Here is a 26269-nt window from a genome sequence, read left to right as displayed (position 1 = left end):
TAAAATCTCAACCTCAAAGATTGTGATTTAAGTTAGAAATAAACTAGTTTCTTAATATTCTAATAAAGACATTGGCTTTTGGCAAACCGTTCGGATTTCAGTGACTAATTTATCCTCATGAATGTCTATATAAGCTGTTAAGCTAGAACATACAAGATCTGCTAAATCACTAATATATTGTGCCTCTTTCAGGATTGTGAATGGGTATGACAACGTCTGTAATATTAACAAAGCTTGGTTTTCCATTACTGAAAATACATCCTGGTGTTTTGAAAATAAAAATTCTTCCAGATTATTTGTGGCCAAATTATTCACATGTACCAACTACTATAGGTCAGGTCCATAACCACACTTGTTATAATGAGCAAATGACTCTTCTCCACTCCCTTATTTAAAATTCAATCATCACTGACAGAGTTATTCAAGCTACTTTTTCCTTTAATGTTCACACAATTTTATATTCTCTATTATGGAACTTCAACAAGAAAAAACTAAGCAATAGTTTTTCACCATTATCTTTTAATTTCCTATATATTTTTATTCCGTGATTATTTTAGCCAAGTTAATTATATAACAAGAGACTTGTCTGTTTTAGAAACAGGTTTTGAGCAAATACCCACATATCAGTTTCATCTTGCTTTATTGTCTTTACCCAGGAACCCAGGAGAATGATGGACATTTTCTCTTGAGTTCATATTTTGTTTTCAATTCTATGGAAAATGACTAATACAGATGTTGAAGGGAGAAATGTACAATTTATGTTTAAATAAACTATATTTCTCACTATATGTGACTATAAAACATTATCCATCAGGAACACTAGCCCTTAACTTTGTTTTTACTTCAAGATTAAAGTTTTGACTACTTATAAAGCTTTTTCATAAAGAAGTGATACAATCATATCTACTTTAAATGAAGAAACTTTTTTTATTAATGTTATGTTAGTCACCATACAAGAAACATTTTTTTAAGATTTATTTATTTCAAAGAGAGCACACGCATAAGCAAGTCAGGGGAGGGGATGAGGGAGAGAGACCCTCAAGCAGACTCCACACTGAGTGTGGAGCTGGATACCAGGTTCAGTCTCACCACCCTGATATCATGACCTCAACCACAACAAAGAGTCAGAGGTTTAACCGACTGAGCCACCCAGGTGCCCCAACAAAGGAATATTTTTAATCAGTGGATAAATATAATGAAAAAGTAAGCAAAATAGCAGAAGATATACAAAGCATGTCTAAACTCTACTGAAAGATAGCAGGATGGAAACCTTGTTACACATAGGTAAACAGCCATATATTAAACAAATATTATTATAATGATCATGAAGAGGTCAAAGATAAGTGGACTGCTTGTCACTGAGTGGCATCCCTCTCACCTTCAAAAAGAATGTACATAATGAATTTTCTTGGTTTTAACAACAGAAAACACAGTACTAATTAATGTCTCCCCAAGGTAAGAAAGCTTTAAAACATATTTATCAACAGGCTTTCTTTCATTGTAACATTTGGTCCATGCAAGTATTATCAAATAAAATGTATAATCTTAAAAATCTAATGAAAGAGCTACAGGTGTCATTCATGTCAGGTGCTCATATGTATGCCGAATGAAACAAACAAGGGTCATATACTAAACAGTTATAGTACTGATTTTGAGGCTAATACCTGAAACAGAATTTCCATGTCTTTTGAGAAACATTCAATTTCCATCTTTTGAATAAAGCAATTCAAGAGCGCTCATCCACTATTTACATAAATTTTAGCATTTTAATGTGAAAAATGAGTATATAACATAAATGTGCATGTCTTTGGTCAGCTGAAGAGAAAACAATATGAGAATAAATAAAAACAAGTTCTACATAGAGTAAAAATCAAAAGGTTAAAGAATAAGAGCTTTGTATAATCTTCATTATATTCAGTCCCACTTGCATAAACAAAAACAAATGAGCCAGAAACACTAATATAATCTTATCATTAAAAAAACGCCATATGATTATTCATATATTATCTGTACTTTGCATTCAGATGTAGTTATATAGATTTAGTAGTGTATTTTCCTTTAGGTATTTGAAAAATAACACTAAATGTACACCCTACATTCCCTAAAGCATTTTACTATTAACAGTAACTTGAGTGCAAAAATGAGAAGAGATTCATCACAATTTCAAAGTAAAACCCAATGCATCACCAAATTCTATTGAAAACAACATTCATGGCAAATTTCACTTATCACTTGAAACATATTCCCGCCCTTCGATACCAGAAGCAAATTAAAAAACATGCTGTTGCTCTGCTCTGGCAGAGCTGGAATGTGTTATGTTTAAATAGTTCAGCATTCAGATTTAGCTTGTTTAAACTACAATATGAAATCAATATAACTGTAGAATTCGGGGCAAAATGATCAGTAATTGCCACTGCAATTACTGTATTAAAGTAGCAGTAACAGGTATATTTGTCTACACACAAGTATATATACATACATAGTGATTTTATGAAGTCGTTATATAAAGCTTTTTTCCTTACAGAAATCTAAAAAATACATTTCATCATTTCAAAAATATATTTCTTTTCTTGCAAAAAGAAATCAAACCTGAGTCTATTTTTGGAAGCACCTTAGGAAGTAATAAGCAAAGCCATATATCCCATTAAAACACTGAAGTTTTTCCTGGTGAAAACAAGTCTTTCCACAGAACTTTACTTTCAAGTCTTTTGAAACACACAGATTTCATTAAACAACTTCCTATTAAGTACCCTCTTTTTTTATTAAGCTGTATAATAACAATTATGAGGTAGTTTATACAGTTAGCATCACATAAAACAATGAAAAATAACTATAACAGCATATTAAAAATATTGCTAAAAATTTCATGCAAGGAGAAACTAGACATAAAGCTTTAATGGAAACTAAACTTGTGACTAGCATATGTTCTTGTCTTCTCCCTCAACATCCAAAATTTTCATATAACAAACAGTATATTTAGTGGAATACCTACAAATTGCTGTGTATTTTTAAGATACACACAAAACTCAATGGATTAACTCAGAGTCTTCTATCCTTCGTCTATTACTTAAAATAATGGAAATCTCTCTAATTATAAGCAGTTTTTAAATACATACTAAATGTGTAAAAAATGCATGTATAAGTTTTTTCTGAATAGGCAATGAGTACAGTGAGGCAAGAACTTGAAGAACTGAGGTTTGTTTATTTTTGAGCAGGTAATGCTGAACTCATTATGGTAGGGCCAGGAAAGTGTCACAACTTACAGATTTGGCAGTAGCAGATATGTACTGGACAACCATCTCACGCTTGGTGGTAAAATCTTTGTTTCGTAAAGGAGCTTTACGGTCTTCATTAAGGTTCATGTCTTCCTGTTAAAAAGAAAATCTATTGTGAGAATTTACAAATTTCTGCTTCAGTTTCGAAAGGGATTAATAAATATTAATATTCTCTTTTAAAATATTAAGTCATGCTGTAACTAACAACAATGATCATTTTGGTGGACCCTTCACTATTATTTTTCACTCCGGGTACCATAACATTGTATAAATTTTACCATGTATTCATTGTTCAAATCTCTACCTGATCAACTAATGAGCAGGAAGAAAAAATATTTTTAAGCTATTCCACAGAATAAATTGGCAGTTTTGTAGCATACACTAGATAACATTAGCACAGATATTAATTTACCCTGATAGCAAAAACTAATACTTTAATGTTTGGCATATTCTCCCTCGGGATCACTATTATCTAGAAGAACAAATCTGATTTTGTAAACTAACAGGAAATACATATCTATAATATATCACTGAAGAAAAATTATTGAGAAGTTGCTGGATTTGGGAAGCAAAAAAAAATCAAAAATATAAGCTGCTGTGTTGGGATGACAAAAACTACTCACTGGAGGAAAAAATATTCAGTTACAAGAATACAGTTTTGAGGTTCAGTAAGTTTTAATTTGACTGTGAATCTTCTTTTATTATGTATATACACACATGTAAATTTTCACTAGACCAATTATTTTTCTTCATTTTAAACCTCATATTAACCCTTACAACATATTAAGACACTCATGAGGGGTCACAAAACCAAGCTGGAAGTGACGATGACTCAAAAAGCAACATTAGGAGCACTGGGTAGCTCAGTCACTGAGCATCCAACTCCGCAATTTCAGCTCAGGTCATGATCTCAGAGTCATGAGATAAGCCCACATTAGGCTCTGTACTCAGCAGGGAGTCTGCTTGAGATTCTCTTTCCCTCTGTCCCTCCCCTGACTGACGTTCATTCTCAAATAAATCTTAAAAAAAAAAAAGCTACATCAAATGAAAAGACAACTTACAGAATGGGTGAAAATGTTTCCAAATCACATCTGATAAAGGACTTATATCCAGCATATATTAAGAACTCTCACAAATCAATAATAAAAAAATACCCAAATACTAATGGACAAATGATTTGAACAGATATTTCTCTAAAGAAGATATACACAAATGGCTGGTAAGCACATGATATTCGACATCATTATTCATTAGAGAAATGCAAATCAAAACCACAATGAGATACCACATCTCACTCCCATTAGGATGGCTAGGATACAAAAAAATGATAACAAACATTGGTGAGGATATGGAGAAACTGGAACCCTCACACATTGCTGATGAGAATGTGAAATGATACAGCCACTCCAGAAAACAGTCTAGCAGTTTCTCATAAAGTTACACATAAAGTTGCCACATGACCCAGCATATAGTCAAAAATAATGAAGACATATGTCCACACAAAAATTTGTACATGAACGCTGATAGCAGTAGCATCAAAGAGTGGAAATAATCCTAAATGCCCATGAAGTGATGAATGGATAAACAAATGTGGTATGTCCAGACAACGGAATATTCAGTCATAAAGAATGAAGTACTGATAAATACCATCCCATGAATGAAACTTGAAATCACATCATGCTAAGTGAAAGAAACCAGTCACAAAAGACAACATATTATATGATTCTATTTATACTAATTGCTCAGAATTGGAAATCTATAGAGACAGAAAATAGATTAGTGGTTGCCAGGGGCAAGGGAGGGAGAGTGGGAGGACTGCAGTGTGCCTGCTGATAAGTATGAGTGTTTTTTTTTTGGAGTGATAACAATGTTCTAAGTTGATTGTTGTGATAGCTTCATCACTCTGAATATACTAAAAAACACACTGAAGTGTATATTTTAATAGTGAATTTTATGGTATGTGAGTTGTATTTCAATTTTTTAAAAATCAGTATTTTTATCTTATTCTCTTCATAATTCTAGCCATTACTATCTTTTTAATCAAGCAAAGTTATGAGCAAAAAAAAAAATCAACTCATATGTAAGAACACAAGGGGGAAAAAGGATCCATGAAAAAAAATCAAGCTGCATCTATCTATAGAATACCAACTTCACTGACAGCAAGAATCCCTTGATCTATATTTGCATGCATTGTAGTGACTCCTATGATTTGTTCAGTCAACACCTATAAATTCTGCTTATATATACAAAGGATCCTCCTTACTAACCACCTGGGTCACTGGGTCACCCCTATCTTTCCTATCTTATTTCCTTATTTCCCTATTTCTCATTTGAATATCAGCCTTCTGACTTAAAGACTGAAGACCTTTTTCCCTCTCTCTCTCACAGGCTAGATCCAGCACTGTTGAGTCAAAGCAGAATCAGAGAAACAAGGCTGGATAGCCCTTTTAATGTAGTCCACAGATGCTTATCTGTGCTCAGAGTTGATTTCAACTAACAGAAAACCTACTACCTCTCAGGCAGTCCATCCCATATTAGGGAAGTTTAATTTTTCCCAAGTTTTTCTTTGGAAGACTAAATGTACAACAGAACATAACAGCGAAGTTAAAGTAGCAGGACTGTGTCATTATTTTTTCTTCCCTACTTTTTAAATATTGACTTACTTATTTACTGACATGTGCCATGCACCAAGGACTATGCTAGGCTGGCTAGAGGAATGCAAACTGAAAGAAAGCTTTACCCACAAGCCAAATGAATTCTTTATGAAGCATTTAGACAATGCCTGATACTTAGTAAATGCTATCTTTGTTAAATAAATAAAAATAAATAATTCATGGTCTAGTAGGGAAAACATATATTCAAACCACTGTAACAGAGGCATGTACATGATGCTGTGGGAACACAGAGGATAGATGGAAAGATCAAAGATGTCTTTACCAGGATCTGGGTCTTACAGGCTGAGAAAAATCTTAATGAAGTCAAGGAGACTAGCAAGGTAACCACTGTGTCTTCTGTCATATTTGGTTGCTCAACAGCATCTAAACATGCTCTCTACATTTTAATACATCCTCACAGTATCAGTCCCACCTAACCAAGGAAGGATCCATAAAAACTATATCTGTCGGGGCGCCTGGGTGGCTCAGTGGGTTAAGCCGCTGCCTTTGGCTCAGGTCATGATCTCAGGGTCCTGGGATCGAGTCCCGCATCGGGCTCTCTGCTCAGCAGGGAGCCTGCTTCCCTCTCTCTCTCTCTGTCTGCCTCTCTATCTACTTGTGATCTCTCTCTGTCAAATAAATAAATAGAATCTTTAAAAAAAAAAACTGTATCTGTCATACTGCCTTATAGAGTACAGACATGTGACTTAGTTTCCACCAATGAAATATATTTATAGGATGTATAGATTCAGAAATGAACTATATAAAGAAGCAGGCCACAAGTAAGCGATCCATTCTGCTGAGATGGGTGGCAATACACAGGAGATATGGTTATGGAATTGTTGGCAGCAGCCGCATGTTTTTCACCATAACAGTTTGACCAAGTGGTTCTGGGATGGCAACAGCTCCTACATTGGACCAAATTTCAGTTGTGTGGTTCTGGAAGTTATTTCCATAGTATTATCTGAAGCCTGTTTCTGCAACCCTCCTGATTCAAGAGCTACCTAGTATCTCTAAATAATAGTTATATATAACTAGCCAGAACAGATTCTCCATGTTCAATAATTTGGGCTAATGAAGTAATTCCAGTGACTAGTGATAAAAGCCTGAATGAACTAAGGGAGATGGCAGTCAGACTGGACAGAGGTTAACAAACTCAAGAACCATATAAATGTTATCTGAAGGCATCATTCTCTCCTTTCAGGCTAAAGTATGCCTACCTTAGTTTCATTTGACATGGCAGAGTGTCCATATTTATTTTCCTCAAATAATCTGTGGTTTGATAAATGCAAGGAAGGAAAGGACTACCACTTCCATCATCTTGAAATACTTCACCTCTTTTAATTCAGCCTCTGATTTTATGACCTTACCGGCCAGTGCATCATTCTGCTGACTCATAGTGTTTGTTTCCATCAAGATCCCCAAGCACTACTCACATATGCTAAGTTTCTAGAGCCTCAAAATATTCTGGTTAAATTATAGTCTCCTACAAATGTGGTTAGCATGAATCTGCACCCCCCCCCAAGAAGAATCAACTCTGTAATGCTAATAAGATTGAGTGTCTGTATCTGTACACCTCATAGCCAGGCCTAAGAGTGTGGTAGTGTCTCTAGGTAGAGTTGACTCTCCTCCCCATGATATGTCTATGCTGTAATGAGCCTCCATTCCATTTTTCATGATATACTGCTAAGATCAAGCCATCAGAGTAGAATCATGGAAGTAGGCAGAATAAGGATATGAGATTATAAACCTCAAAAGAATGCTCTCAGGTTTAAGTGTGATCATCCACATTAAGCCTGGTATATATTAACTAGACTTCAAAGAATGCTTTAATAAATAATAATTATAATGCAAGATTGTTTCTAGTTTTCCTACATACCCTATGCTATTGCACGTTTCCATTACTTTGTTCATAACACTGTTCTCTCTGCCTAGAATGCTATCATCTTCACCACCCTCTCCCTCTAATAACTCTCACCCCGTCTTATTCTACTAAGCCCACCCAAATCCTTATCTGGTCAACTCTTAATCCTTCCAATTTATCTTCAGAGTTCCCCCCTGAAACATCTTACTTAGAAATTACTATCTGCATTCTAGTCTTCCATATTAATTCGTATATTATAGCACTTAAACTAAAACTATCTGATAAATCCATCTCCCTTAAACTCTAAGCTAACTTGAAGGCAGAAACTGGGTCTTTTTTTTAAATTTTCATACTCCCAGCAAAGACCATAATTCCTGGAATGACTAAGCATTTAATAAATATTTGTTGAACCAATGTGGTGTTTAGGAGCTTTTTTCTAAATATTTTAATTTGTTTTACAGCTACTGACATTTTTTATTCTTATAAATTTGCCATATAGGTTGACCAGGAATAGATACCATTCATATGAATAGAAGAGACCATAATGACTCATTTTATTCTTATAGAAATAAGATGCATACTGCTAATTAGGCAGCTAATATTTCCAAATCATTAACTCCAACCTTATAATATAATCATTTAACACAGCAATACTCATAACTCAATATTAATTCAATACAACATAACTGAATATGAAACTCTTCTAAACTCACTAGTTCTTATAGTACTCAAAACACAAAAGCAAGCTTTCAGTGTAACTACTTCTACAAAACATGAGAAGAATATAGTATTTTGTAGTTTCAAAAAATGTTGTCTGAAGTCTAAATAACTGACCGCTTATATTTTCAAAGCCGTATTTGTAAACACAAAACCATTTTTTTCTCCTTCCATACAAGCCATGATGCAATGTCCCCATTAAAGATAAATTCACTTCTTCATCAAATAATCATCATATTCTTGAAGTTATTACGGAGGAGTCATATGAGAATAGAGTCAAATGAGGCTAAAAGTTATACCAGCTACCTATTCATTTTCATATTAATTAATTAATTCATGAATTCATGAATAATAATTAATTCACATTCATGCATTCATTCTCTCTCTCACTCACCTTTTCCCATCCCCTCTCATTTTTCCTCTCTCCACTCATAAATTTTTAAATGGTGACAGCATAATTTTGAAAACTTTCTGCTTATATTCCAAAATCATTTTTTTAATTTTCCACTATTTTTCCTATTGTGCATTATGAGAAGTAAATGTCAACCTTTTACATTTTTACATTTGTTCTTCCCTTTAAGAGAGACTACTTGTTCTTTCTTTCTATAAATTTGCTATAAATTTCTATGTATGTTCTATATTCTGTTTCTATTTCTGTAATATGTCTTAATCCCAGTTTAAAGCTGTATTTTCCACGTGCTCTTTTAAAATCTGAACTTGACTTCACCATCAAATGCTTACCTCCTTCCTTGTGCTTCTCAGTAATTATTCAAATACTCTTTCACTTCCATGTTGAGGGAAACTGTACCCCTGAATGGAATAAACCAATGATATGCTAGTACCTAAAAATATGCCCTAGCATAAATAATGATTATAGTTTTGATTTTATAGTATTTGTTTAACTATCTTTTCTAAACATTCCATAATTCCTCAACCTTCTATGAACTAGAAAGGATAAAAAATTTCTAAAACTCTAATAAAATTATCAAGAATTTGCTCCATAATTAAAGTTGGCCCAATTCTACCTGGGATTAAATAACTACCTCATGTTTTCAAAAGATCCTGTTAACTTTATCTATATAAACTGAAGTCATATAACATACAAAGCTCAGATGGAAAACAATAAGGGAAAAAATTGTCTAAATATATTGTCTCTGTAAATAGTATAAAGTCAAAAGCAAGAAAAAAGCATGAATAAATGTTGTTGAGTATGGCACAAGAACGCTTCATCTATTTCTGCTTTCAGGTCTTATTGTAGAGATGTAATTTTAATACTTACATACACCACTTTACTATCAGGAGGGTTAATTCAGAATATATGTTGGATATTAGAAAACATAAACATTCTTTTTACTTTCCCATAATCCTTAATTCTGAAACAGTGGTTTCCACAGTCCAGAGACCACATAATGGATCCACTGCAATTTGTGAAAGATAAAAACATTTTATTTAAAAAATACAAGAAATAAGGTTTACTATTTAACATGATAACAATGGAAGAATCAATGGATCCACAGGCCCAAATGGCACATGAGTTATCTTAGGGCAAGAGTGAGATATTCACAATGCACATTTGTTCACTGTCAGTGTACTGCAGCATACTGCAGCTTCCATGTACTTGGCAAAGTGGATTTATGCATTATTTTATCTAGTTTTTACTAAACCAACCATCAAAAATAACAAAAATGGAAAAGTGGGCATTCAAAGAGTCTTGCAAAGACAAAAGACTGAAGATAATAGCAAAAACGTAAGCACAAGGAAACAAGAAAATGCTAGACTGTTACATACCCTACTCCTAAGTCTGAGCCTTCCATTCATCATATCATATGATAAAAATAATGAAAATCTAAGGCTAATAACATTATATCACAAGATTAAAAATTATATGTAGTTAGTTGAAATATGGATATATATCATTTTCAAAGATGACTCCCATTTTATGTGCATACTGTAGCTTAAAATAGTAGGTAATGATAGTACAAAGCCACCTCAAATTAGCAGACCACTTAAAAGCCAACCACTCAGAGCATGAAGAGAGCTTTTCCAATTTTCTCAGCAATAATTAAAATCATGCGATACTCAATCCAGCACTTTAGTGAAGTTTCCTAGATTTAAGGACATACGTTTAGAAGCTTCTTTTGAACTTTTTCTTTCATTAATAGCAAAGGACAAAAGTCCAGTGACATTGGGGAAAATCTTGGTAGAAGCTGAAGAAATATATGCAAAACACAGGGCATTAAACTAAAACACGTTCCTTTGTCAGCAAATACTGTCAGAAGACCCATAGAAATCATTGCTTAAGATTTACTAAAACAAGTAGAAAAATAACTCAGTGCAGGAAATTTATCACAAAGTTGAATTAAAATAGCTTTTTTAAACAACTCAGCTTAAAATATTTGCTAGATTATTTCAACAATGAAATGTAGAAAATACTTTTGAGTTAGTAATGGAACAAAAAATCATATTACAAATATAAATGATTTACTTAAAAAAGGATGTTTTATGAAAAAACTATAATGAGGATTCCTAAAAAAGGTTACCTCACCTGTAAAATTTAAGCCACTCCAAGAAAGAAAACTGAAACCAAAGTCCACAAAGTGCTCCAGAGTCAAGAATGTAGTTCTTTTTAATTAAAGGAAGATATTTCAAATAGTGTATTTATAATATCTTGAAATGAGATAGGAAGTGAGCATGAAAACATACTGTACCTCACAGATATGTCTGGTTATCTCGACAAAATACTTAAAAACTGCTGAAATTTAGCATGACAGGAATTTTTTATTCATCGAAACACTAATAATCCCTTAAAACTTTAACAATTAGTATGAAAGTAACTGCTTTTCAAATAAGTATCATTTTAAAAAGAAACAAATTGGCAGACCCAACTGCCCGATCCGTTTCCATCACCACTGCATGACTCACTTCTTTCTCCTTCTTCCTGGCAGCATTAGATGCAACATTTATAGCAGACATGAGCACCAAATATGGAGGTGAGGGTCTCTACATTACAAATATGAAAGTAAAAATGCAGAGACCAAGACCCTTATGAAATTAGTTGAAGCCCATTTTTTAAAGCAAATTTTGATGCATTTATTTAAAAATATAAAATTGTAACACTCCAAATTGTTACAAGAATAACTGACTGTCATCAAGGAAGATGGAAATTTACAAGCCATGATTCAGCAGAAAACCTCTGCTTGATTCACAGATTGCACTGAGAAAAGTTAATACTGTTATTTAATAAGTGTTGCTAATGATGTTCTTGTTCCATTGGAACCTACATATATCTGTCAGATCTATGTTTCAATTTTAATACACATTAAACCAAATAAACAAATGAAATGAACATGGAAGTAAACTTTCTAATTACTTACTTTTCTAAATAACACATGAAAAATAATGACACATTGGCATTGCTTCACTAAAAAGTTAATCATAACAGCAAAGGTTTTTGTACCATTACTAAAATTTTAGAAAGGAGAGGCAAGATGGCAGAGGAGTAGCAGACTCAAAGGACATCAGGTCGCAGAAGTTCAGCTAGATAGTTATCAAACCATTCCCAACACCTACAAACTTAACAGGAGATCGAAGAGAAGAAGAGCAGCAATTCTAGGTACAGAAAATCAACCACTTTCTGAAAGATAGGACCTGCAGAGAACTGAATCCAAAGCGATGGGAAGATAGACCGGGGCAGGAGGGGCTGGCTACCGGCACAAAATCAGAACTTTTGAAAGTCTGCTCCACTGAGGGATATCACTCCAGAGGCTAAGCGTAGGTGGAGCCCTCACAGGGACAATGGGGTCTCAGGACCCAGGGGATCACTGAAAGATCGTGGGAGTCTGAGTGTGGCAGAGCTCCCAGGTATCGGAGAGGGGAAGCCGACTAAATAGACAGAGCCAAGGACTGACCTCTCAGCTTGGGATTATCTTAAACCGTGATGTGTGGCATAGTCAAAACCACTGCTCTTTGAGCAGGGACCCCATAAGTGGCAGGTCCAGGGACACTCACATTCCTCCTCTGGAAGCAGGAATCTGCAGGGTTTGGAGACTTCACAGGGATGTGCGCCAGAGACAGAAACACTCTGTCACAGACCAGGTGAGCCCAAAGAACAGCCGGGCACCAGAGAGACAAGAGTGATAGATACCTATTCTCTGAGGACGCACTGAGGAGTGGGGCCCGGAACTCTCCGCTCCTCCAGGCTGGAAAATGGTAGGCTGTGATTTTCACTCCCATCCTCCAGAGCTCTACGAAAAGCGTTCAGGGGAAAAAAACCTCCCGAGAGCAAACTCAAGCAGATTTCTTAGACTGGTCCCTAGCAAGGGGAGTGCAATTCCGCCTTGGGCAAAGACATTTGAGAATCACTACAGACGCCCCTCCCTGAGAAGATCACCAAAAACATCCAGCCAAGACCAAGCTCACTGATTCAGGAAAACAGTGGAATTCCGGAGGAAGGGAAAGCAAAGCATGGAATTCACAGATTTCTCCCCAAGATTCTTTAGTCTTCAAAGATAATTAAAATTTTTTAATTTTAATTTTTTCTTATTCTAATTTTTTTTAACATTTCCTCTTTCAACATTTTTAAAATAGTATATCTTAACAATACATTTCTTTAAAAAAATCTTTTTAAACATTATTACATACATATTATATCCATCATTGGATCTAACTTTATTTTTTGTATACACATAGGGTTTTTTCCTCTAAAAAATTCTGCCATGCAATTTCTTCTAACAGATAAAAATATACCCTAAATATACCACAGGGTCTAGTCTCCAGCATGAGCAAATTCTCGCCACTTTTTTTTCCAACTAACTTATCAATTCCTTTTTTAAATTCTTTTTTAAATTTTCATCTTTATACTCATATTCCATCCTTTCATCATTTTTAACCTTATTTTTCTATATGTATGTTTTTCTTTATTTAAAATTTTGGGAAATAGTTTCTTCTTTTTCTTTTTGAAAATTTTATTTATTTATTTGACAGACAGAGATCACAAGTAGGCAGAGAGGCAAGCAGAGAGAGAAAGAAATAGGCTCCATGCTGAACAGAGAGCCTGATGCGGGGCTCGATCCCAGGGCGCTGGGATCATGACCTGAGCCAAAGGCAGAAGCTTCAACCCACTGAGCCATCCAGCCGCCCTGGAAGTAGTTTCTTCTAAAAAATCAAAACACACCCAATTATCAATTATCTGAGTAAGATAGGATTATATTTGAATACTGCCTTTGATCATTTAAGCTTTTCACCAAAAGTCCTACCAAAAATACATCATTACCCAGAAATTCCAAATAATAAATTTTATTATCATTTTTAAAGTAACTTATTTCTGGTCAAGCATCTCATAGACAGTTACTGTGTATAATGTTGTGCTATTTTGTACAATTATTTAGAATTTTTTACACCTCAGTATGTATCCTAAAACACATACTGAGTGTTTAGGTCAAATGGTCTAAATGTTTGTTTGTAGTTCACTAAAGTGAAAAAAAGCCAATCAACAGAAATAGCACAATAAAAGATGAGAATCATGAAAAACAAGAGTATCATACATAGTGGCCATCAAGTAGAACCAGAACATCTATTACTTTATTTTTACAAGGAAGGACACCTAGGAAGAGTGAAATAAAAGAATTTGACGCTGAGAAGTCTACTTGTGTTTTAGAAACAGATCCACTTAAGTGTCTTCTCCCAATCAATTTAGATAATGGCATTTTAACAGTTTTCCATTATAAATTTTCAGCCTCTTTCAACTGATGTTTGTAAATAGAGATTACAGACAACTTTACATCATTATTAGGAAATAATCCATCCCAAACTGGCTTTGTCAACTAACCAATATACTTTTGAATTGCCTTCCATTTCCACTGAGTATGTGTGCAAGGAAAATGTATTAACTTTATATTTAGATTAAATGAAACATTATTAAATACAGATGCGCTTGCATGGCTCAGGTGATCAAGCATCTTCCTTCAGCTCAGGTCATGATCCTAGGGTCCTGGGACCAAGCCCTGTGTCAGGCTCCCTGTTCAGAGCTTGTTTCTCCCTCTTCCTTTGCGATTCCTCCTGCTTGTGCTCTCTCCCTCTTTCTCAAATAAATAAATAAAATCTTTAAAAAAAAAAGACAGATGCTACAAAAAGGTGATTTTTATACATTTTTATGTATCTAAATTTATGTTCCAGCTCACCCACTTACTAGCTAAGACAAGTTACAGAACCAATTTCTTCACTCTCTCTTAGCTTCAATTTCCTCATCTAAAAATGGAGTAAAACTATGTCACCTATTTTGTGGTATTTTCATAAGGATCAACTGAAATAATACATATAAACTATTTAGTTACAAGCCTGGCTAGTAAGTGCACAGTAAATGAAAGCTATGATAATTCATAAAATAACTTCTTCACTATAAGTTAATTATAGTCAAACTAAAGATAACATAGGAAACACATAATGTTCAATGTACAAGTAGACTTCTCTAAAAGAAGAGATACGATCATTAAAATATATTTATTGATTTTTTTTGGTTACTTTTAATCAAACCGTATTTACCTAACTTCCAACTCTGAAATTCCCAATGGAAAGAAAAATTGCCAATAGAGAAAACGTGGCTCTCAATTGTACCTTTCTTTAAATCACATTTATGAACCCACAAGCAAATCTTTGTTAAAAACATCACTCATTTGGGGCGCCTGGGTGGCTCAGTGGATTAAGCCGCTGCCTTCGGCTCAGGTCATGATCTCAGGGTCCTGGGATCGAGCCCCGCATCGGGCTCTCTGCTCCGCAGGGAGCCTGCTTCCTCCTCTCTCTCTGCCTGCCTCTCTGACTACTTGTGATCTCTCTCTCTCTCTCTGTCAAATAAATAAACAAAATCTTTAAAAAAAATCACTCATTTAAAGAGAGTGGTAATATTCTCGTTAAACATTAGAATATTCAAGCCACAAAACAGAAATGTTATAAAAAGTTTTTTTTAAAGATTTCATTTATTTACTTGACAGACAGAGATCACAAGTAGGCAGAGAGGCAGGCAGAGAGAGAGAGAGGAGGAAGCAGGCTCCCCACTGAGCAGAGAGCCAGATGTGGGGCTCAATCCCAAGACCCTGGGATCATGACCTGAGCCGAAGGCAGAGGCTTTAACTCACTGAGCCACCCAGGCACCCCTATAAAAAGTTTTTAAAACACTGTCAACACTGTACACAAAAACTTAGAAACTATTAAGAATCATTCTTGCCTACAGCTACAAGTATGATAAAGGCAGGCGCATGTCTGAAACAGAGTGAGCAAGTGGGAAGAGTAGCATAGGAAAATATCAAAGGAGGGAGGGAAGATGAAGATCAGATCATATAGGGCCTTATAAGCCATTTAAGTGTACTGGCTTTTGTACACCAAGTGAAATGGGAGCCATGAAGAGACCTGATAAGCCAACTGATAGGATACTGTTCAGGATTTAAATGGATAATATTTCTGTATTGAAAATATCCTGTAGGAGGTCATGGTGAAACATGGAGACCAATTAAGAGTTGTAGTATTCCTATAGTCCTACCACTACTGTGGCAGCCCAAGTAAGATTTCAACTAGTATGGGATCCGTGAAGGTGATAAGAAATGGTCAGCTATTCCAAGTACCTTACTTTGAATGAAGAGTTAATGGGTTACGAAATGAATTAAAGGTAAGGAAAAAAATAGTAAAAGACAATTCCAATGATTTTGGCCTGAGTAACTAGGTTGACAGATATACCACCAGCTGAGAAGGGGAAGATACTGGGAGGAGCAGGTTTGGAGGAGAATATCAGCAGTTCAGTTTTAAATATATTACTCTGGAGAACTCTACTGATCATCCGAGGTGAGACACTGATTTTGAAGTTTGATATATGAATCTAGAGTATAAGACATGAGGACTAAACTGGAGGTAAATTTGAGAGTTGTGAGAACACAAATGGGATTTAAAAGTTCAGTATTGGTTGTAATTACCAAAGAAGATAATATAAAGAGGAAAAGATGTCCTGGGCCTCTACTTTAAAGGCTGAGAACATGAAAAGGAATCAGCAAAGAAGATTGAAAAGAAGCTGTCAAAGAAGCAGAAGGAAAACCAAATCAATGTTGGGGGTATGGAAGGGAGGAAGCATTTCAAATTGGAGAGAATGATCAATTGTATCAAATGCTACTGCAAGGTCAATTAAGATGTTTTATCTCGGGGCGCCTGGGTGGTTCAGTGAGTTAAAGCCTCTGCCCTCAGCTCAGGTCATGATCCCAGGGTCCTGGGATGGAGCCTCGCATCAGGCTCTCTGCTCAGTGGGGAGCCTGCTTCCTCCTCTCTCTCTCTCTCTCTCTCTCTCTCTCCCTCTCTCTGCCTGCCTCTCTGCCTACGTGTGATCTCTGTCTGTCAAATAAATAAATAAAATCTTTAAAAAAAAAAAGATGTTTTATCTCTATGGTAAGGCTGTCACTGATGTCTTCTATTCTTTTCCCAATCCCAGTGAGTATCCTTATGATATGATCCTTGCTTTAAATTCTCCGTCAGGCATGCTATTTACATCTGTTTCACTTAGACTTGTAGCCGAGGCCTTAGCTTGCTCTTTCATTTGGCATAATTACTTCACCTTTGCACTTTCTCTAAGTGTCTTTCTCTGTATTAGAAAATCCAGTTACGTTTCCTGCTCCTGCAAGTAATGTCCTTATGAAGAAGAGGTCATGTAGTGTCCAAGGCCTGGAGCTTCAGGGAGTGTCTCTGGTGTGTGCTGCATGTACTCTGCTGTTGTTTTGGGGTGCTGTATCCTTTAGGCCAGTATTCTGCAGAGGCCCTCCTTGCCTGCTGTGGCCAGTGTTTGGTCCCTGGCCTGAATGTGGTTGAGTTTAACCAGGTAGGCTCTGGTCTCCTTACAGAATGAGTCTTATCACCACCTCCACTGGAACCCCCTTCAAAACTCTCTGGTCAGGAGATGTGGTGAAGTCAGAGCTTCATGCTGGTCTTCTGAAGGTTAGGCCCACTGTGCTGGTCCTGAAGCAAGCCTGAGAAGGGTACCTCCAATGAAGCACAGTGGGTAGGGCTTGGTGTAAGCAAATTATGCAGGCAGTGTTGGTGCTGTGCTGCTTCCACCAGCTAGCTCACTGTTTATGTTGTTATGTGTAGGGGAGGGGAATGGCTCCAGCCAGCTCCTTTGTTACCAAAGAGGTATCTTAGTGAATGCTGCCTCTCAGGGGCAAGCTCAGAGGATAGCAAATAATTCCCATTCATTCCAGGTGCTCTTCAGATTGCTTTTACCAAGCAATCTGTCCTTGGGTTGCTGCCAGCCTTCTCTCCAGGAACAGGGTGGTGCCCTCAGGGCTCTATCCCAGCCAAGCTTGCTGACCTTCAAAATTCCAGGCTTTAAACCCTACTGGTTGCAAGAACTCATGAAACTCTGCCCCTCTTGTTTTCCAAAGCCAAGGGCTTTGGTGAAACAATCTCCATGTACACCCCCTTATGTGCTTCTCTTTCTCTTTCTGTCTCTCTCTAGCCCTTCTCCAGACCAGAACTCCCTCCCCTCCTCAGTAGCTTTGATCCATTCTTCCCCTAAACCACATCTCTGCACTTCCTACCTTCTTTGATGTGGTCTCTTCTCTCCCTTCATTTGTAGAGTTTATTCTGTCAGTCTCTAGGTTGATTTCTGAGGTATTTAGACTGATTTGATAGCTATCTACTTGTGTTCATGGGATAAGTTGAGCCTAGTGTCTTCCTACTCTACTGCCATCCTCCTTCTTCTCCGAGGCACTGTTTCTCCTCTACATTTTTCCTTGTTGTTTTACCCTCTGTCTTCCCCACTCTATTTCATATATCTAACGAGATACCTTGTGTTGTTTCCAGCAAAGTGAAATTTGGCCTGTTTTACTTTACAGAAACAGAAACACAAATCAGTTAATTAAAAAACTGGATTCAATGTGCCTGAGACTACAAAATACTAGAGAACACAAATAAAAAAGAGAGCCCCTGCTTTCTGGAGCTCACTATAGAAGTAATTAAGTGAGGATGTTTTAGTTCAAAAACACAGATACTTCTGAAAATAGTTCTGTGTTATCAACAGGTTTCTGGTCTCTCTTTTACGTTACAAACACAATCCATACAAAATGTATCTACTTAAAACCCCATGCTATCTTGGACACACAAATTTTAAAATCACAACAAAAATAGGGGTCTAACTTACCATCATTTTTTCAAAGAGATCCAGTACTTCCTTTTCTGACAAATTCAAAGATCGTTCATCATACAATGGCTGAGCTGCTGGAAACTCACTCATTGTTACTTGAGAATCAATAGGATGCTGAATAAGAGGTTTTTCTTTTTTGACAGTAGATTTTCTAAAACTTGTAATCCGGTCACGCTGCAAAGAAAAAAATAAGAAACTCTAAGAAAGAAACCCAGAATCACAAATACAAAGTACTGAAACATCAAAATAACACTTAATACAATACATTAAACATCAAAATAGCACTTAGTATAATATATATCATTACTATCTTTTGACAAACGCTTAAGCAACAAGCTCCAGTTAGAGATTGTACAAATTTGAAAACTTTTAGAAGTTCTTCAGTCTCAGAAGTTGAGGTGTGAAAAGCATTCCTCAAAAGTAAACCTTAGTCCCTTATTTCTGTTTTACACAGTAAGTAGGTTAAAAAAAAAAAAAAGTCCTGCATCAAGGTCACATGGTTGTTTGAAGGAGAATGTAGCTTTGAACTACAAGAAATAAAGAAAGGGAATATAAAAAGCACCAATGTTCACTTCTAAGAGGTAAATTACGGTAACATTTCTCTTTTCAAAGTGCCAAAAACTGTGACAAGTATCTATCGATACTTTGTCAGCATAGCGGTTGAGTATAATAGTTAAGGACAGATTCTGAAGCCAGACTGCCTGGGTTTGAATGTGCCCTTTACTAACTGAGGAACCCTGTGTGAATTATGTGTGCTGTTTCCTAATCTCTAAAATATGTATAACAAGGGGCATCTGGGTGGCTCAGGTAAGTGTCTGACTTTTAATTTCGGCTCAGGTCATCATCTAGTAGGGATCATGAGATCAAACCCCACCCACACAGGGCTCCATGCTCAGTGGGGAATCTGCTTGAGATTTTCTCTTTCTGTCTCTAAAATAAATATATAAAGTCTTTAAATACAAATAACAAGTACCTATACCACAGAGTTATACTGGGATTAAAATGAGTTGAGGGGCGCCTGGGTGGCTCAGTGGGTTAAGCCGCTGCCTTCGGCTCAGGTCATGATCTCAGGGTCCTGGGATCGAGTCCCGCATCTGGCTCTCTGCTTGGTGGGGAGCCTGATTCCTCCTCTCTCCCTCTGCCTGCCTCTCTGCTTACTTGTGATCTCTGTCTGTCAAATATATAAATAAAACCTTAAAAAAAAATAAAACAGTAGCATTCGTTCTTGATGAAGTCCTGCTCAGCGGAGAGCCTGCTTCCCTTCCTCTCTCTCTGCCTGCCTCTCTTGTGATTTCTCTCTGTCAAATAAATAAATAAAATCTTAAAAAAAATAAGTTGATATATTTAATGTACTTCTCTGCTATTTATTATAATTGTTGCTGTTACTATGACTGCCCTTTTTTCCCTGAAAATTGGGAATAACAAGTCATCACCTTTTCCATTTAATGGCAATGTTAACATATACAGAATTATCTTATTCCTACAACTACTATTATGAAGAACTTGATGTTTTATGGATATTGACTCTGAAACTTTGGTTCCATGCACAATCTCTAATAATTAGCTTGCTATTTCACATAAAGTGTATTAATGAGTCCAGGTACATATGAACAGCCCAATCTGTTTTAAACCACAAAACACTAGACCTCAGAAATTAGTAATGTCCATAAAACTGAATGCAACTCAGTTTTATTCTGGTTTCTGTTAGAAAGCACATGCATACCATCAAATCATGTTAAACAAGCACACATGTTAGATGTGAGAACAGTCATCTTCCTGCCATGTTACTGAGTCCTTATATATTATTTCAAATATTACAGTTATTACAAACTGCATCATAGAAGTTATTACAACAACTTAATTTTCTGTTGACTCCCCCCATAAAAAGAACACACTTTTCATTTTGATTCAAGGAACCTTTTTTTTTTAATAAAAAGCTATATTTTTAAAGAAATATGAGCAGTTTTATGCAGCTTATTTAGGATTACAAAAATTATTTTAGTACATGGTTTCATACAAAGAGATTATATAAATCATAGTGTTTTAGAGCTGGGAAGAAATTTGAAAAATCATCTAGACCCTCTCATTTCACAGAAAAAGTGACTCACTAAATTTGTAAGTCCTGGTTCCAATCCTGATGTTCACATTAAGATTTATTTCTTCAAATTATCCTGAACTATATTCCAATTTTCTTTTAACTCTTAGAGGAAAATTAAGTTGGTTTAGGTATGTATTACATTTTCAAACAACTCTACTAAGTAATCCCAAATAAGCTTGAGTACATATTCAACAGTCAAATTTCCCTAAAAAATATGGTGAACATAAAAGCATTTAAATATGTAATTCACCATTAAATCAATGTTTTTCTGTTCCTGTTACTTCATGTCACTTTTGTAGTGCTAGATTTTAACTGAGTAGCATTATTTACATATATACTTGATCTTCCATTATGCCCTTCATTTCTATCTAGAAAATAGGCTTTTGCTTTTGGCTATACTTTAATAAGAAAATGAAGTTAAGCTATATATACAATTTTATCTCCTTGAATCACTCATGTTTTACATTATTTGTAATTTCACAAAGAAAAAAATGGACACTGCTTAAAATACTGTATTTTAAAAGTTTAGCCATAAAAGGAACACTTAAATGTTAAGCCCATAACTTTTAATAACTTTCACTATGATAGCCTTAGCTCAAAATATTTAAGAATTTTAAATTTAATAGCATATATCTAACATAATTAACTTACTTTCCTTTCTACATTAATTTCCCCCAATATTGATATTAATCTTTTACTTATTCACAGTTTAATTGGCTATCATAAAAGAAAAAAGTCTGTATTTTCCAGAGTTAAATTTATATACAGACAAAAAAAATTCTGGTTAAGGTATATAGTAGGATAAAATCAAAATTTTATTGAGTTCTCAGATAATTCTTTACTTTAATATCCAAAATAACAAAAGAATCTCTTAACAAGTCTTCCATTTTACTGCACTTTTAAACATCTATATGTATCTTACATACATCAATGCTTTCATGTCCACCCATTTTAGTAAAAAAGGCAACATGCACAAGTAATATAACATGCTACTAAGACCACCTTACCACATCATCTGCCAAAGTTTTTATTTGAATGTTCTATTAAAACCAAAAGGAAAAAAAAGAATACCTGTCAGATAAGAGAATTCATAGATCAAACAAATTAATAATTGAATGACATCCCATTGATTTTATTAATTATAACTAATCAAAAAGAATTAGCAACTTTAAATATATAACCAAATACATTTTTTACAAAAGGAAAAAAAACACTCTTTAAGGATTAAAAATGAAGATTTGGATGGGGGTGTGTACTTGTTTTTAAAGATGACTTGCAGGGTCCCAAAGTCAGATCTGGATCAGACATCATTACCATAGTGCTCAAACATGAGAAAAGAAATTGCAAAGTCTTAAGTCCTTTCCAAGTTTTTTCAAAGTTTTAGAATGAATCATATATATGAAATAAATAAATTTTTAAAATGGAACAAATGTCACATTTAAAATAAATGAAACAGCTGTGTCTAAAATCCAGTTACATCTGATAATTAAAGGACATCTTCAAAATATACTAGATAAAACTGAATTAACAGATTCTGTAAATCTATGTCCATTTCTCAAAAACTCCAAAATGTGTTTTTTCTATGTAGTATTCTACTTCTGCTGAAAAACACTTAAAATGGTATATCCTAGTTAATAAAATAAAGTGGTTAATAAAAGCTACCATACAACAAAATGTGCACCACTGTTTGAAGAATTAGGGTACAGCAATGCTAAAGTAATAAAGCAACATTACAGTAAAGTAAACAAAGTAATAATAATTTAGTAATCTTCCATGATTGAGAAGGTAATTCAAGATCTTACAGTAACATATGATTAGCATGAAGGGCAATTATTATAAGTACGTTGAAATTCTAATTAAAAATTGTGATTTGGGGGCACCTAGGTAGCTCAGTTGTTAAGCATCTGCTTTCAGCTCAGGTCATGATCCCAGGGTCCTGGGATCGAGCCCCACATCTGGCTAACTACTCAGTGGGAAGCCTGCTTCTCCTTCTCCCACTCCCCCCTGCTTGTATTCCCTTTCTCGCTGTCTCTCTCTCTCTGTCAAATAAATGAATAAAATCTTTAAGAAATAAAAAAAAATAATAAAAATTGTGATTAGGGAGGAAAGAGATTTTTTAAAATCACCAGTTGTGAATTAAAAGTAAACTTTCTGCCATATCCTACACATTTATGTCTTATAACAGAAGCTGAGGGGCACCTGGGTGGCTCAGTGGGTTAAGCCTCTGCCTTTGTCTCAAGTCATGATCCCAGGGTCCTGGGATGGAGCTCGGCATCAGGCTATCTGCTCAGCGTGGAGCCTGCTTCCCCTCTCTCTCTGCCTGCCTCTCTGACTACTTGTGATCTCTGTCAAATAAATAAATAAAATCTTTAAAAAAAATAACAGAAGCTGAATGATATACACCAACTTGGTCAAGCTTACTCACATCCCTTTTTACTAAAAGGGATATTAGTACTCGTAGCCGAGTACTTCCCAAATCTGGGGAAGGAAACAAGAATTTGTGTCCTAGAGTCAGAGAGAACAATCCCCAAGATGAAGGAGAACAGACCGATGCCTGGGCATATAATCGTGAATCTCGTGAATCTTAATACCATCTTAAGGGCAGGCAGGAGAAAGAGATTCCTTATCTACAAAGCGAGGAACATCAGAACAACCTCAGACCCGTCCAGAGAGATCTGGCAAGCCAGAAAGGGCTAGGAAGACATATTCAGGATACTAAATGATAAGAACCAAAAATTCTTTATCCAGCAAAGTTGTCATTCAGAATGGATGGAGTGATAAGGAGCTTCCAGAACCAGCAGAGATTAACAGAAAATGTGACCACTAACACGGTCCTGCAAAAAATATTAAGGGGGGTTCCATAAAAGGAAAAAGAACCCCATGGGTGATATAAAACAGAAATACACAAAGGTGAACCACAAAAACAAGGACTTCACAGACAACATGATGACAGTAAAATCCTATCTTTCAATAATCACTTTCAACGTGAACAGCCTAAATGCTCCAATAAAACGGCACAGGGTTGCAGACTGGATTAAAAGACAGGACCAATCCATATGATATCTACAAGAGATTCATTATGAACCTAGGGATACATCCAGACTGGAAGTAAAAGGATATAGAACCATCTTTCATGCCAAAGGACCGCAAAAGAAAACTAGGGTAGCAATGCTCATATCAGACAAATTAGATATTAAGCTAAAGACTATAGTCACAGAAACAGAAGGACACTATATCATTCTTTTTTTTAAAGATTTTATTTATTTATTTGACAGAGAGAGAGAGATCACAAGAAGGCAGAGAGGCAGGTAGAAAGACAGGAGGAAGTAGGCTCCCTGCTGAGCAGAGAGCCCCATGCGGGGCTCAATCCCAGGATCCTGAGATCATGACCTGAGCCCACTGAGCCACCCAGGTGCCCCAGGACACTATAGCATTCTTAAAGTTTCTATTCAACAAGAGGATCTAACAACTGTAAATATCTATATCCCCAACATGGGAACAGCCAACTACATAAGCCAACTGTCAATCAAAATGCAGACATATTTATAATAATACATTAATTGTAAGGGACCTCAACATTTCACTCTCAGCAACAGACAGATCATCTAAGCAGAAAATCAACATTAAAACAAGAGCTTTGAATGACATATTGGACCAGATGGACCTCATAGATAAACACAGAACATTCCACCCAAAAAATAGCAGAATACTCATTCTTCTCAAGCACACATGGAACTTTGTCCAGAATAGACCACATACTTGGTCACAAATCAGGTCTCAACAAATACCAAAAGACAGATTATTCCCTGCATATTCCCAGACCACAATATTATGAAACTGGACCTCAATCGCAAGAAAACATTTGAAAGAAACTGAAACACTTCAAGCTAAAGACCATCCTCGTCAAGAATGTTTTGGTCAACCAGGAAATCAAAGAACTTAATCAATCCACTGAAACCAATAAGAACGAAGACACATCAGGCCAGAATCTATGGGATATGGCAAAGGCAGTCCTAATACATAGCCATCCAAGCCTCACCCAAAAAAAAAAAACAAAAACAAAAACAAAAAAAAAACCAGAAAAATCCCAAATAGACAAACTATCTTTATACCCTAAAGATCTGGAGAATCAACAACAAATTAAACCAAACCCATGCACAAGAAGAGAAATAATTAAAATTAGAGCAGAGATCAATGAATTAGAAACCAGAAATACATTAAAACACATCAACAAACCTAGTAGCTGGTTCTTTGAAACAATCAATAAGATTGATAAACCACTAGCCAGACTTATCCAAAAGAAAAGAGAAAGGATCCAAATTAATAAAATTATGAATGAAAGGGGAGAGATCACAACTAACACCAAGGAAATAGAAAAAAATCATCAGAAATTATTATCAACAGCTATATGCCAATAAGTTAAGCAACCTAAAAGAAATGGATGCATTCCTAGAAATCTATAAACTTCCAAGACAGAAACAGGAAGAAACTGACAACCTGAACAGACTAATAACCAGTAACGAGATCGAAGCAGTGATCAAAAACCTCCCAAAAAACAAGAGTCCACAACCGGATGGATTCCCTGGGAAATTGTACCAAATATTCAAAGAAGAAATAATACCTATTCTCCAGAAGCTGTTTCAAGAAATAGAAACAGACCAAAAACCTCCAGATTCTTTCTTTGCAGCCGGTATTACCTTGATCCCCAAACCAGGCAAAGACCCCATCTAAAAGGAGAACTTCAGACCAATACGATGCCAAAATTCTTACCAATATCCTAGCTAACAGGATCCAACAATACATTTAAAGGATTATCCACCACAACCAGGTGGAATTTATCCCTGGGATGCAAGGGTGATTCAACATTTGCAAATCACTCAATGTGATAGAACAAATTCATAAGAGAAGAGAGAAGAACTGCATGGTCCTCTCAACTGACACAGAGAAAGCATTTAAGAAAATACAGCATCCTTTCCCACCTTTCATGGTTAAAACTCTTCAGAGTATAGGGATAGAGGGGAATTTCCTCAATTTCATAAAATCTATCTATGAAAAACCCACAGTGAATATCATTCTCAATGGGGAAAAGCTGAGTCTTTTCCTTAAGATCAGGAACACGACAAGGATGCCCACTCTCACGACTATTACTCAACATAGTACTAGAAGTCCTACCAACAGCAATCAGACAACAAAGAAATAATCGGTATTCAAATTGGCAAAGAAAAAGTCAAACTCTTTCTCTTTGCGAATGGCATGATACTTCATAGGGAAACCCCAAAAGACTCCACCCCAAAATTATTAGAACTCATACAGCAATTCAGTAATGTGGCATGATACAAAATCAATGCACAGAAATCTGTTGCTTTCTTATACACTGACAATGAAAATGTAAAAAGAGAAATTAGAGAAATGATTCCATTTACAACAGCATCAAAAACCATAAGATACCTTGGAATAAACCTAACCAAAGAGGTGAAGGATCTATACTCA

General features: G+C 35.5%; 1 protein-coding gene across 3 annotated transcripts in view; it reads right to left on the bottom strand.

The window, feature by feature from the left end:
• The window catches only part of DIAPH2 (diaphanous related formin 2), a 1125504-nt gene that overhangs the window by 1037515 nt on the left and 61720 nt on the right, over window positions 1-26269 (bottom strand). For 2 of the 3 annotated variants that reach the window (XM_045995095.1, XM_045995096.1), the window contains exons 2-4: window positions 21787-21819; window positions 18679-18855; window positions 3264-3368 (exon numbers count right to left, since the gene is read on the bottom strand). In XM_045995095.1, coding sequence (XP_045851051.1) covers window positions 3264-3368; window positions 18679-18855; window positions 21787-21819 — 315 coding nt within the window. The remainder of the gene's footprint in view (window positions 1-3263; window positions 3369-18678; window positions 18856-21786; window positions 21820-26269) is intronic. The other variant, XM_045995097.1, reaches the window with a different exon arrangement.

The sequence above is a fragment of the Meles meles genome, chromosome X (genome assembly GCF_922984935.1).
Source record: "Meles meles chromosome X, mMelMel3.1 paternal haplotype, whole genome shotgun sequence".
Classification (NCBI taxonomy): Eukaryota; Metazoa; Chordata; class Mammalia; order Carnivora; family Mustelidae; genus Meles; species Meles meles.
Note: the sequence above shows the minus strand (reverse complement) of the source record. Positions and strands in the feature narration are given on the sequence as shown.